This window comes from Staurois parvus, unplaced genomic scaffold (genome assembly GCF_062004578.1).
Source record: "Staurois parvus isolate SC_StPar_1 unplaced genomic scaffold, SC_StPar_1.0 ptg000141l, whole genome shotgun sequence".
Lineage (NCBI taxonomy): Eukaryota > Metazoa > Chordata > Amphibia > Anura > Ranidae > Staurois > Staurois parvus.
In genome coordinates this window covers 3518715-3532149 of record NW_028317937.1, presented here as the reverse complement: position 1 = coordinate 3532149, position 13435 = coordinate 3518715, and the positions used below count along the sequence as shown (strand labels likewise).

At 40.4% G+C, this 13435-nt stretch overlaps 1 protein-coding gene across 2 annotated transcripts; it reads left to right on the top strand.

The window, feature by feature from the left end:
- Positions 1–864: 864 nt before the first annotated feature.
- Positions 865–12937, top strand: NMRK2 (nicotinamide riboside kinase 2). Of its 2 annotated transcripts, XM_089673582.1 has the most exons (8): positions 866–1020; positions 6745–6835; positions 7193–7241; positions 7380–7539; positions 8782–8853; positions 10911–11017; positions 12453–12538; positions 12629–12937. In XM_089673582.1, the coding sequence occupies exons 1-7, from the start codon at positions 992–994 to the stop codon at positions 12536–12538; spliced, it is 594 nt and encodes a 197-aa protein (XP_089529708.1). In that variant the 5' UTR covers positions 866–991; the 3' UTR covers positions 12629–12937. The 2 variants fall into 2 exon arrangements, with proteins under 2 accessions (XP_089529709.1, XP_089529708.1); XM_089673583.1 differs by lacking the exon at positions 8782–8853 and having other exon boundaries at positions 865–1020.
- The last annotated feature ends 498 nt before the right edge of the window (positions 12938–13435 follow it).

The window sequence follows — 13435 nt, the reverse complement described above, 5'->3', positions numbered from 1 at the left end:
TAATAGCGGACTGGAATTCTTCTTCTTCTTGCAGGTCACTGCTCATGCGCAGATTTTTTATCGGTAAAACGATCGGCCGATTTGCCCATCATTACCGGGAAAATCTACCGATTTTTTTCCAACTTTACCGATAAAAAAAAATTGCCAAAACCCCAAAAAACGGGGGACCAATTAACCCACTAACGATGCGAAAATCGGGCGATTTTTTCCAACTTTACCGATAAAAAAAATGTGCCAAAACCCTGAAAAACGGGGGACCAATTAACCCACTAACTGATTGTTTTTCGGCTGAAAAATTGGCCGATTTTTGACCCGGCTATGGCCTGAATAAGAGGCCAGTCAGATGGCTTGGATTGCTCCTCAGTGTGGTGCCGGTGTAAATGTGTCCTAGTACCTGTGTATTCTGCCAGCATATCAATTTGTATTGTCTGTACTAGCATTGCCTGCCTCCTCAGAGAATTCCCGAAAAATGAAGGGAAGGTGCACACCTCCTGGTTCACCTTCTGGCATTTCTGCTCCATACCTCCTGGTCTGTCCCTTCTGTTCATCTCCCCGCTCTAAAAGCCTTTCCCAGAGCACCTCTGAAGCCCGTAAATATTGGCACACACAGCACACTCTACGTCATTTACTTGAAAGGAGTTCCTGTAAATCTGTGACTCCAGCTCCTAAATCAACCTCCATCTCTCCTCAGTTCCTTACACACGATGGCATGGAATACCAGTGACACGTTGGCACTCTTAGCTATTACTAATTTAGGAAAAGGGCTCATTGCCCGCACCTATTTATATACACAGCGTGACTGTAACACGCACACAACAGGTGGCAGAGTCTTGGGGGCATGCGCAGTAAGCCCCGGGAGCTGGCTTCTTGCAATTGGTTGCCGCCAATTCTAAGCCCCGGGTGACATCAGTTACGACTGGAAATAAATAGCAGTGGCCCGCCTCAAATTATTAATGAAACATAGTTGGTTGCAGAAGTCGGGTCCAGCAAGATGAGGCGAATTATCATCGGTATTGGCGGGTAAGTGGTCCTATTATCTGCCTCATCTCAGTGCACTCATTTGCATCGGTCTGGGGAATTCTTTCTCGGGGTGTAGCGAATGCGGAGTACAGTTTTATGCTGATTCGGTCTTTCTGCTTGCATGCCTCGCTAGCTTAAGTTACTACGTAGGGCATGGTGGTTGTAAACTTCCCGCCATGCTGTTTGAATGAATGGGGCTTCTCTTTTTCTGGAACGGCTTTGCGGGTGTGGGATGAGGAGCACTCAGATGGGCAACTTCCCGCCCAAATAGCAGATCCTCAGATTACCCCCTCCCCTAGAATCCCGCCAATTCCTGGGTGACAGTCCTACGGCTACAAATGTAGTCTCCTCAGGTTGATTTTACTAGCATAAAACCTACCTATCGGTCTATCTATATACACTTTTTTAATTGTGTGTGTGTGTGTATATATATATATATATATATATATATATTATAATATAATATATTTTTTTTTTTAATAGCAAGTGGTAGCTTTACAACTAGGAGCGGACTGACCATTTGAGAACTCGGGCACTGCCCGGGATCAGTAGGGGGCCCCATGAGATGCCCCCTTTTTTTTTTTTTTATAGGCGTTTTTGAGTTTTGGCAAGGACACAGGGGCCCCATGATCCCCCTATTGCCTGGGGGCTCCATGAGTTGTCAGTCCGACCCTGTTTCCAGCTTATTCACATGGGCAGAAAATAAACTCACCATGTAGATGCATATGGCGGATACAGATCTAAACGCAGCACTCTAATTATCAATGAGCGCGCACACATACAGCCATTTCTACGTACAAAAAATGCACACTGCTATTAGCCAATCAAAAAGAAAATTAGGACACAACTATAGATTTTATGTGTGTAGATCTGCAGATTTCAGGAACATACACATTGAAATGAGTACTTTAGCTGTGTATTTTACGTAGGAGCATTGCTGGCAAGAACTTTTCTTTCATTCAGAAAATGCGTGTCTAACACCCTGTTCACATCGGGTGTGACTTGGCATGCGATTTACATGCCATGTGACTTGCAAATCGTATGCCAAGTCGCACCCTTTTGTCCGCAATTACAGCAGTCAAATCAGTGTGATTCTGACTTGGTCGGAGCTGCACCAATTTCTAAAATAGTAAATGTACTTTTGGTGCGATTTGCATAGACATCTGTGTCACATGTCTTGCAAGTCGCACCTCAAATCGGCATCTCACCCAACTTGCAGTGAAGTTGCACGATTTCAAAGTCGGGCTTGATGTGTCCGGGGGGTAAATGCAGCATGTGAATGAACCCCTATAAAGCACTTTTGAATAAACAGAGAGCAATGAGGGCAGAAAAAATGGTGGACTTTTGTCTTTTTGGAGCCAGACTAACTATGTAAAAAAGATCAAGTGGGCTATCAAGTCTGTCCCTGCTTCTTTTTTTTTTTTTTTTTTCTTTGTGTGTGTTGTTCAGTGTGTGTGTATATATTTACCTTTTTATTTTTTCTGGGAATAGATGTATTTTTGTCCCATGCATGACCCCTGGTTCACACTATTCTGCACACTGTGGGTAACGGGAGTTGATGTGATTGCTGCATCATGTTTTTCTTGTGAGACATGCAAGGGTGACATTCATTCTAAATGGCACTCCCACGCATCTCAACCTGCAGCACAGATGCGGGAACCACACGGAAACCGCATGGTCAAAAGGACTGCAGCATCCCGGCTGATGTGCTTTGAGCGAAACACCTGGAACCCCATCCTATTCAAATGAATGGGCTGTCCTGCCTGGGCAAACACTAGTGTGAACCGGTCCTGACCAGTTACTCTTGACTGACACACAGCTCTGCTAGAAGTTTCAACAACTCTTTTGGTAAAATAATACTTTTTGAGATTAGTTTTGAACTTTCCTCCAGTTAGTTTAAGGTGATGTCCCCGTGTTCATGTTCCTGGACTTCACCCCCTTAATGCATTTAAAGGTTTCAGTTCCCTTTCCCTTCTTTCCTCCAGATTGTACATATTAGGCTACTTTCACACTGATCCACAGCAAAAACGCATTGGCGGTTTTACCGCACTTGTTCCATGCTTTCTGAGCATTTGAAAGGATATGTGACTTAAAAACTGTACCAAAAACGCTTCTCATGTGTTTTTTGAGGTGCTTTTCAGGCTTTTTTCATTTATTTCAATGGTAAGAAGCGTTTTTGAGGCTTTTTTTAACTTGCCAAACATGCCCCAAAGATGCTGCAAGCAGGAGTTTTTACACTGCAAGCGAAATAACTCAGTGTGAAACCATACATAGGTATACATTCACATACATAGGGAAGCATTTTTCTTTAGCATTTCAACTTAAGCTTTTTTTAACGCAAAAACGCTTTAAAAACTCCTCAGTGTGAAAGTAGCCTGAAGTCTCTGATGTTTTATCCCTCAGGCTAGGCTAACACTATGAAATCATACAGGAAAGCGCGCTTCATTCTAGTGCAATTCATGTGTGATTAGATTTGATTTTACTAACTGCTAAAACCAATGGCCACTACTCCATATTCTTACTACTAGACCTCTCTGTGGCTTTTGATACTGTTGACCACCCCCTCCTCCTTTAAAAACTCCACTCTCTTGGCCTCCGAGACTCTGCTCTCTCCTGGTTCTCCTATCTATCATAGCGCTCCTTCAGTATTGCCTATAACTCTCTCCTCCTCTCCACTCCCTCTTGCTGTAGGGGTCCCTCAAGGTTCTGTCCTTGGACCCCTACTCTTCTCCTTCCTTGGTCACTTGATAAACTCTCATGGCTTCAAGTACCATCTCTATGCTGATGACACACAAATCTATCTCTACTCCTCACCCCTTTAGTCTCCTCTTGCATTACTAACTGATATATCAGCATGGATGTCACACCACTTCCTCAGTCTGTCTAAAACCGAACTGATAATCCCTCCAGCCCGTGCCCCCTCCCCTGACTTCTCCATCAAGATCAATAATACAACCATCAGTCCTTCACCTCATGCCAGAGTATTAGGTGAAATCTTGGACACTAATCTGTCCTTTCAGCCCAAAATCCAATCACTGTCCAAATCTTGTAAACTTCATCTCCAAAATACACCCCTTTTTAACCACTGAAACCACTAAGCAACTTATTCACTCCCTTGTTATCTCTCACCTTGACTATTGTAACTCCCTCCTCATTGGCCTACCGCATCGCAGGCTATTGCCTCTTCAGTCTATCATGAATGCTGCTGCCAGACTTATCCACCTTACCAAACATTCATGTCTGCCAATCCCTCCACTGGCTTCTTGTTGCCCAATGAATAAAATTCAAAACATTAACAATAACATATAAAGCCATTTATAACTCTGCCCCAATTTACATCACCGATCTTGTCTCAAAATATCACCCAAACCGTCCTGTCTGCTCCTCCCAAGACCTCCTGCTCTCTAGCTCCCTTGTCTCCTATTCTCATGCTTGTTTCCATGACTTGTCCAGAGCCTCACCCATCCTCTGGAAATATCTACCCCAATCTGTCCGCTTATCACCTACTCTGCCCACTTTTAGGCAATCCCTGAAAACTTGCCTTCACCTAATAACCGAATCTTCTATTTCTCCTCTCAGTTCATCCCCCCACAGTTATTACCTTTTTGTACCACCAGCTCTTCCCTCTTAGATTGTAAACTCCAAGGAGCAGGGCCCTCCTAACCCTATTGTATTGAACTGTATAGTCTCCCTTTATATTGTAAAGTACTGAGCAAACTGTTGGCGCTATATAAATCCTGTATGATAATAATGAATCGCACTGCATCACACTAGAGTAGTGCATTCATTGCAACCAGATTGCATGGTAGTTTTGTACCATGCGTTCCGGTGCAGGCAAACGCACTGTTTGCGAACTGACATTGAGGTGTTAACATTGCACTGACACCTGCTGCAGATTGCAACTGCAGTGCATTTTGAACGTGGTGCAGGAAATGCACATGGATCGCAGGTTTCCTACAACATGTTCTGTTGTGAATCCAGGCTCAGACCTTTCACCAATTTTGTTACCCGTCTAGGGACTTGGTTCAATCTTATCAATATCTTTGTTTTGTGAGGCCTCTAGCAATGAACACTGTATTCTAAATGAGGCCTAATGAACTTTATTTAAATGTCACACAGGTTTATTTACTAAAGCTGGAGAGTGCAAAATCAGGTGCACTTCTGCATAGAAACCAATCAACTTCCAGGTTTTATTACCAAAGCTTAATTGAACAAGCTGAGGTTAGAAGCTGATTTGCTACTGTGCACCAGTTTTAGTAACCCCCCCACACACAGTATGATTTTATTAGGTTCTATTGGCCAGTGCATGGCAGTGGACTGCCTCATGTTGTGCTGAAAAACGTTTAGCCTGCTGTACTGTTTTTCAGGGGGGTGGTGCGAACCAGCCAGGTAAGAGACAAGGCCTTGTCTTCTGGTAGGACTGTGGTGAAACAGACACCCAGCACAGTCCCACCGCATCTGGTATGAAGATTTATGCAGGCCATAGATGGGTCGAAAACCGGCTGTTTTAAAAAAAACCCGAAAAATCGGTCGTTCAATAGGCCAACGTTACCACCAAAGGTAAAAAAAAATTGGCCGATTTTCGTCCCGTCTACGGCGGGCATTTAATTACTTCTGTCCCTGCAGAGAGCTCCGCTATTATATTTGACATGAAAAAGTATTGCGGTTGCAACATTGTATCTATTTGTATCCATTTCAGATACAGATGGTTTTATTCAGATTCAAATAGATACATTGTTGCAACCACAATACTTTTTCATGTCAAATATAATAGCGACTGGAATTCTTATTGTTTTTCTTGCAGGTCACGGCTCATGCGCAGATTTTGCATCAGTAAAAAGATTGTCCGATTTGCCCATCATTGCCGCAAAAAGCAGCTGATTTTTTTTTTTTTTCTTCCAATTTTAACGATAAAAAAAGTGCCAAAATCCAGAAAAACGGCCGACCAATTAACCCATTAATTGGCTGAAAAATTGGCTGCTTTTTGACCCATCTATGGCCTGCATAAGGGCTTATGTACACTGCAGCTGATAAACTCACGTTTAGGAGCTGTTCAGCATTTTTGTTTCAGCAGCCCCTGAACTCACCCTAATGCTTTCCTATGTGTCCACGTACACATCGTTGTTTACAGTCCATTTATTTGAACGCAGAAAACTTGCGTTAAGCAATAGATTTAATCAGCGTTTCAAACGCAAACCACATTTCCAGATGCTGTCCAGAGCCTTTTTTCATCATGAAAAATGCATGCAAAGGGTTTTGCTGGTACTCAAATGGACCTAGCACACCATACTTTGAGGTTTTGCATGAAAACAAATATGTTAGACACTACTGCAATAACTTCTACAAAAAATGAGCTGGAACACATCCAAACACCAGACAAAACACAGCTAATGTCAACAAATACTGCTCTCTCTGCTTCTGCTTTCTCTATTTCTCTTAAAATGTCTGAAATAGTTAATTTTTTACTGTTTTTTCAGTGCTTTCTTGGCATTTTGGAAGGTCTCTTGAGGTTATCTTGAAAAAAAAAAAAAAAACGCTTCTAAACACAAATGCGCATAAACTGACGTTTTGTTAATCTACATTTTCCAACAGTCAGTTACCATCATTCAGAAGTGTCCTGTGTACATGTGGCCTTAAGTGTATATGAGCTCTAAAAAGTATGGGTAACCTATTTTTCCATTTTCTAATTAAATTATTATTTTAAATGATTTACTTTTTTTGTAGTGTCACCAATGGTGGAAAGACAACTCTGACGAAAAGGCTAATTGGTAACTTACCTAACTGTTGTGTGGTCCACCAAGATGACTTTTTCAAGGTAAGTTTTGCCTGTGATTTTTTGTTTTTGTTTTTGTTTGTTTTGTTTTGTTTGTTTTTTTTGTTTCCTGATGTCTGTTGTGCAGTTGATGGCTGTCTGTCAGTATTCCTCTATACTTGGTATGGTATAGCATACTTGCTGTGGTACAGTTAAAGTGCCTGCAGCTAAGTTCTTTTCTAAAGGTTTTCCTCCTGTTGCATGTCTTCTCTGAATCCAACACTTTCCTTTTGGGATTAGTTTGTCTATAATGGGGCAAACATATCTTTTTGAAACCGTTTTTTCTATCAATGTTCTCTTCCATTGTGTGTGTCGGAGCTGCATCATTTGCAGCATTGTTTATTGCTCACTATGTTTCAGCCACCAGATGAGATAGAAGTTGGTGAAGATGGCTTTAAACAATGGGATGGTAAGAACGGTGTTCGCTGTAGGAAGCAGTAATGTATATCATAAGTACACTTTATTTTATTTTTTTTAATCTATATACTTAAAAACACATTGAACAGTTTTGCTAGTTTCCTTTTCTGATTGACTTCTCAATCTGCAGTGATCACGTCCATAGACATGGAGGCCATGGTGAACACAGTAACAGCCTGGGTTGAAAATCCTGTGAAGTTTGCTCGATCTCATGGAATATCCCTTTCGGCCTCTTCCAACTCTGATGTTCAGATACTGATTCTGGAAGGATTCTTGCTTTATAATCACAAGTAAGTATATTTATGGCTTTTCATGAATCTTCTTAAGACTGTGAAAACTGGCATATGTATCTGTACTGTGGTGGCTAGTGCCATTGGTTTGTTTTATAGGCATAGTTCACCTCATGTAAAATGGTAATAATTGCACTCAGATAAATTGTGCATTTATTCAATTTTTGCATAAAAGCCTGCAAAGCATTGCTACTACATTGCTTCCCTCTAGGTCTGCACAGAGTGGGGAACCTTCAGTTATGCACCTAGAGGAAGTATTGACTACACGTGTGGTGAGGTTACTGCACTTGTGCTCTACTGCAGTCACTCTGCTGTGGTGGCAGATGGGATTTGTAGTCCTTCTATTTACAGATCCCTGTAAATGGATGACATGGTTGTGTGGATGGAGCTACTCACACCATGCCAAACCAAAACAGAAGGCAACAAGGAAAAGCACCCTTTAATTCAAGGCGGGGGGCTTGCCCAAACAAGCTTTTTCCTTTAATAATTGCTGGGGCTTCTTATGCACTGTATAAAGCATCATGAATACAGCACTCTGTTCTGACAGTGGTAAGGGCACTTCCTGTCTGCAGCCAGAATAAAATCTAGTCTTTGCTCAGCTATTCACAGGAGGCCTTGTATGTTATGAATAAATGCAAGGCTTCCTGGCTGAGGTGAACATTTTGATATGATCTGCCCACCTTTACACATGAGCCAATCAGAGGAAGCCTTTTTTTCATTGAATAAATACAAGCTTCCTGTGAATGGCTAAGCAGTGCTCAGCCAAACTCAGTTTGTGTTCTAGGAATAGGGCAGAAAGTCCCAATTCTGCTGCCAAATTGCAGTGCTGCATACAGTTTATACAATGCTGACAGCGGCTACAGCAATAAGTGCAGAAAATAGTTGGGGCCAGCTTAGCCAAAATGAAATATTTAAAGTAACACAAAACCTGCAGTTAGTCTCTAAATTGGACTAAGCCTTTTAACATCTGCCTCTGTAATGCAGAGGTTAGTGAGAGTTTAAACAGTATACTACTGGCTGGGGATTTGAAACTTAAGCTACGTCTTCTTGCTGAAGCCTTGAGTCTAGTGCACAGCTGCTGACTATATCCAGACTTTAGTGCAAGATTCTACAAGTAAACCAGTCTCAGTATTTCTAAATGAGAATGACTGACTGCAAGCTAATGGCTGTGGTGACCTCTGGATTCCTCATCTTAATCTGTGCTTGCATGCACTTTAAATTAATTTGGTCTCACCTTTACAGGTTGCTAGCAAGCATGTGCACTGAACGCTACTACTTAACCATTCCATACGATGAGTGCAAGAGGAGGCGTAGGTATGTATTAGTCTATGCAGAATTCTCTTTTGTAAGATTTAACTGTTCCTAAATTTTTAGTGTTTTGTAAGAAATACTATTTTTTAAAAGGTGGATTAGATACTCTAGGTCACATTTTCCTTACTTTACTAGCATAAACAGTGTAGTTACTCCATATTGACTGGTTAAAGCTGAACAGCAGGCAGATGGATAAATACAAACAAAATGCACATGTGGGGGTGGTTTATATGCCAGAGGATTTGTATTTCTGTCCATCCAGTCCTTAGAGTTGCAAAGCCACCTGGTAGACACTGCTTGTAAAGAATGCAGAGGTGTCACTCTCCACCTCCAGCCTGTGGCTGGACTGTGAAGAAGAAACCACAGCCTGGAATCTCTCTGCTCTCTTGCATCAGCAAGTCCTTGCCAACACAATTTCATGCAGAACAATCCTAACTCTGTCGCCCCTCTCCTAGGTTGAATGCTATGTGTTGCTGTATAGGGGATTGCAAGGGGTAGTCAGAGTCAAAATCAGGTACCTGTGCTAAATGCATACATTTAGTGACCTGTTAACAAGTAAATGCATTTATTGTCTTACATCTTCTTAGCAGCTTCACATAAAACTGACATTTCTTCCTGCACATGAGTATTTGGACTGATGGGAAGATGCATGCATTAGTTTTAAGTGCTACAATAGTTCTTAAAATATGAACCGTCTTAGCATAGCTAGTTCCCATCACTACATCCTAATTGCAAGCAAGAGTTGGGCCATTCCTGTTTTTGTACTAGTTTTGAAGGAAACCTTTCCATAAGAACATGGCAGGGACCATTGTCTACTTCTTATTCTGCACTTGCTAGTTGTACTGACTGTCTTGCGTCAATGCTTTGGGGCAAACCTGGAAAATACATGCAGATAGGGACCTGTGACCTGCATGCCTTGGTTAGTAGCCAGTGGGTCAGAATAACAGCCAAGCAACTAGCATTTTCAGGTCTGTAAACTGAGTACTTGTATGAAAAAATGACCGCACTGCATGCTGTAAACTGTCATTGCTGTTGCTAGACCCCAGATATCTACTAATCTGGGTTAATCCTATCTCTTTAAGTCTTCTGATATATAAAGTGAAGGCATCCAACAGTGCCTGCACATACTTCCAGAGTAGTTTTCACTACTCTGGTTTGCCCAAATGTGGATCTGAATAGGCAGGGCTGCAATGTATTAAGAGGTATAGACCGCATAGAGAGATTTCATTTTACCCTTCTACAAATCATTAGCAAGACCTTATCTGGAATATGCAGTTCAGTTATGGGCACCAATTCACAAAAAGGATACCAGGGAACTGGAGAAGGTGCAGAGAAGGGCAACCAGACTGATAGGCATGAAGGAGATCAGCTATGAGGAAAGATTAGAAGAACCAAATTCTCTCTTGAGAAGAGGAGATTAAGGGAGGATATGATCAACATTTATAAATACATCAGTGGTTCATATAGTGAACTTTATGATGATCTTAAAGTGAAAAACTACACCGAGGACAAGGGGCACTATTTAAGTCTAGAGGTAAAGAGATTTAATGTCCAAATACGGAAAAGTTCCTTCACAGTGAAAATGTGGAATAGACTCACTCACAAGTTTGTTTTTCCCAGCTCAGTAGATTGCTTTAAAAAAGGCCTGGATTCTTTTCTAAATGCACATTATATAACTGAGTACTAATATTTATAGTTAAAGTTAATCCTGGTAATATTCAATTGCCTCTCAAGGGATCAGGAGGGAACATTTCCCCTGCAGGAGCAAATTAGATCATGCTTTGCTAGGGATTTTTTTGCCTTCCTCTGGATCAACTGTGGGTATAGGATTATGTATAAGGGATTGTGTAGATTCTTAAAATTTTTTTATTTATTTATTTTTTCCCCCCTTTTTTATAGGCTGAACTAGATGGACTTTTTTCAGCCAGACATGTAATGTGCAGGGCTTTGCTGGAAGGTGTAGTTGTTCGGGGCATAGTGGGTAGTGATTTGCTTGGCTAGAAAACCTTAAATGAATGCAAATTTTTTTTTATAGATATAGGGGTTTCTCTCTTTTGCAGTGGCCGCAACTACACTGTTCCAGACCCACCAGGGCTGTTTGATGGTCATGTTTGGCCAATGTATTTAAAACACCGAAGTGAAATGGAAAAAAGTGGTGTAAACATTGGTAAGTGCCAATTCGGGGTATTGTTTTGCTGTAGTAATTCATGTTGGCTTCCTTCCAGTCTTCACTGATTTGTGCATGTGTAGGGGGACACAAACATGAACTGTCTACTTACTATCACTCCTGGCTCTAAAAAAAGGAATTTATATATTTTTTTTTTAAAGAGTTTATAGACAAATGACTAAACCTGCCATTTGATAAAAACTGGCCAAGGCTAATCAGGAGAATGTTACAATTAAATTATTAAAAGTTTTGGTTTAGCAAGGTTAGAAAACCTTGTCTGCTTGCTATTGTATCAATTGGATAAGTAGAAATACACCCTCTCACCTTTTACAGCCAATAAAGCTTCCATCTTGGTCTCTGTTTGATCTGCAGTTGCCATGGTACTGTACATGTGATTAGCTATGACATAATTCATTTGTTGGTTTGACAGTTTGGTTGAAAGCTCATAAAAGCACACTGATAAATGTAAGCTATCATTTATGGATTAAGTTCTGCTTTAAGGTGTCTACACGTTGACTCTCTACCAGCTTTCAAAGCAGGAAAGTAAGCAACCGTCTTTATGAGGTTTTTCAGGAAGAGGTATCTATCAGCACCTTCTGTTATTTAGACATGAGATTGTTACCTGATCTGGCTAAGTGATACCTAATGTGAGAGGTCTATTAAAAGTTCATATTCAACTGTCTCACCACCCATTCCTGAAATCTTCAATTTGTTCAATAGCTATGGCCTTCTGAAAAATCTAAAATGCAGACGTATTCCCATCTATACTATGTTCCCTTCTGACCACCAGTTTTATGAAAGGAGAAATATAGCCAAAGCTCTTGATACTTTTTCTATGGATCACTGGAGAGCAGTTCATTTTGCACTTCTGTGATACATTTTCAGCCAACAGCGGGCTAAAGCCTGTTGTTGGCTGACGTCACAGAGCCAGCCCCTCCTGCCCCCTCCACAGCCCTATGCTCTAGTGAGTGCTGGACGGGCAGAGCAGAGAGCTGGTGACTGAGAGTCACAGCTCTCTGCTCAAAGTAGAGGGGAGAATTGAACGATTAGCAATGTTTGATCACTCAGTTCTCACTGCAGAGCCAGCGGTGGACAGATGCAGTATCGGATCGATGCTGCATTCACCTAGGTGAGTATAATTTTTTTTTTTTTTTTTTGCAATAATTCTCTTTTAAAGTTGCCCATCTTCTCAAACATGCTTTCCATTCTTTTCAAACTATTATACTTTTAGAATGGCTGCATGTTAATAAACAAACATTACAGGACCTTACTTAACATTGTCATTATATAGCCAGGAAATATGATCATGTGACCCACCTGTGCATAAATTGTATTAAACAATGCAGAAACACAGGCAGGCAACCTTTTTAAGTTACCAATTTATGTTAAGACTTTAGCTGAACTCTTATAACTAACGTTAGCATTCTTCTTTCAGTGTCTATTGATGGCCTTCTGTCAAAGGATGAAATATTTACCAGCGTGTATACAGATATACTGAATAGATTTTTAAACACTTCCTAAGTAAGTCAGAATTTTATTTGTTAGTTTGAGATCTGCCCAAACCTTTTTGTCTATTAAGATTTGTAAATTATTATTATTTTTTTTTTATAGCTGGAAGAAGTTTACACCGCAGTCTTCTAGAAATCTGGATTGATTGTGACATGCCCAATTGGAGAGCTAATTTTGTATATAGTGTTTTTTTTTAAGTTATTTGCATTCTATTTACTTTTACATGTTAAAAACATTTTTATACCTAAGTGGGACATTCCCAGTACCTTGTTGTAGAAAGATACTGTGTGTTTTATACTGTTAAACAATTCAGCTGTACAACTATTTGTGTTTGTCTTTATGGTGTATGCCTGTGTTTCAGTTAAGGTCTCTGCCCTTTTTTCCACTCTATAAATGGCATTGCAACACAAACTGGTGTTATGATTTTTGGTAAAACAACAAATGTTGAAAGAAAATGGAGAGTTTTGTCTTGCTACATAATTTGAAGTCTAGATGTTGTGACAGATGCCTGCTACTGTGCCATACATTGGCCACGATAATCCAATAACAAAGAGCTTTTTTTAAAGCTAAAACCTCACCAACTAGCAATCTAAATAGAAAAATTAAATCTGGATAGGTATGGTTCTAGAAGTGCACATAATGTTAAAGGATCTATATTTCAATCAGATTATCTTTATTAAGCCTTTCTTTTTTTTTTTTTTTTTTTTTTCTTTTCCATTTTCATAAAACATGCAAACAGTTCACATTAACCAAACTTTTGACTCCAGTTTTCCTAATTTTTAAATTTCATAGCCTACAATATATACATATATATTTATGTACAGACATATTCTCCTTTTGCCCTCTTGAAATCCAATCCCGTCAGACATCTTAAATTATTTTATATACAACAAATAATTAAGTGTTTTT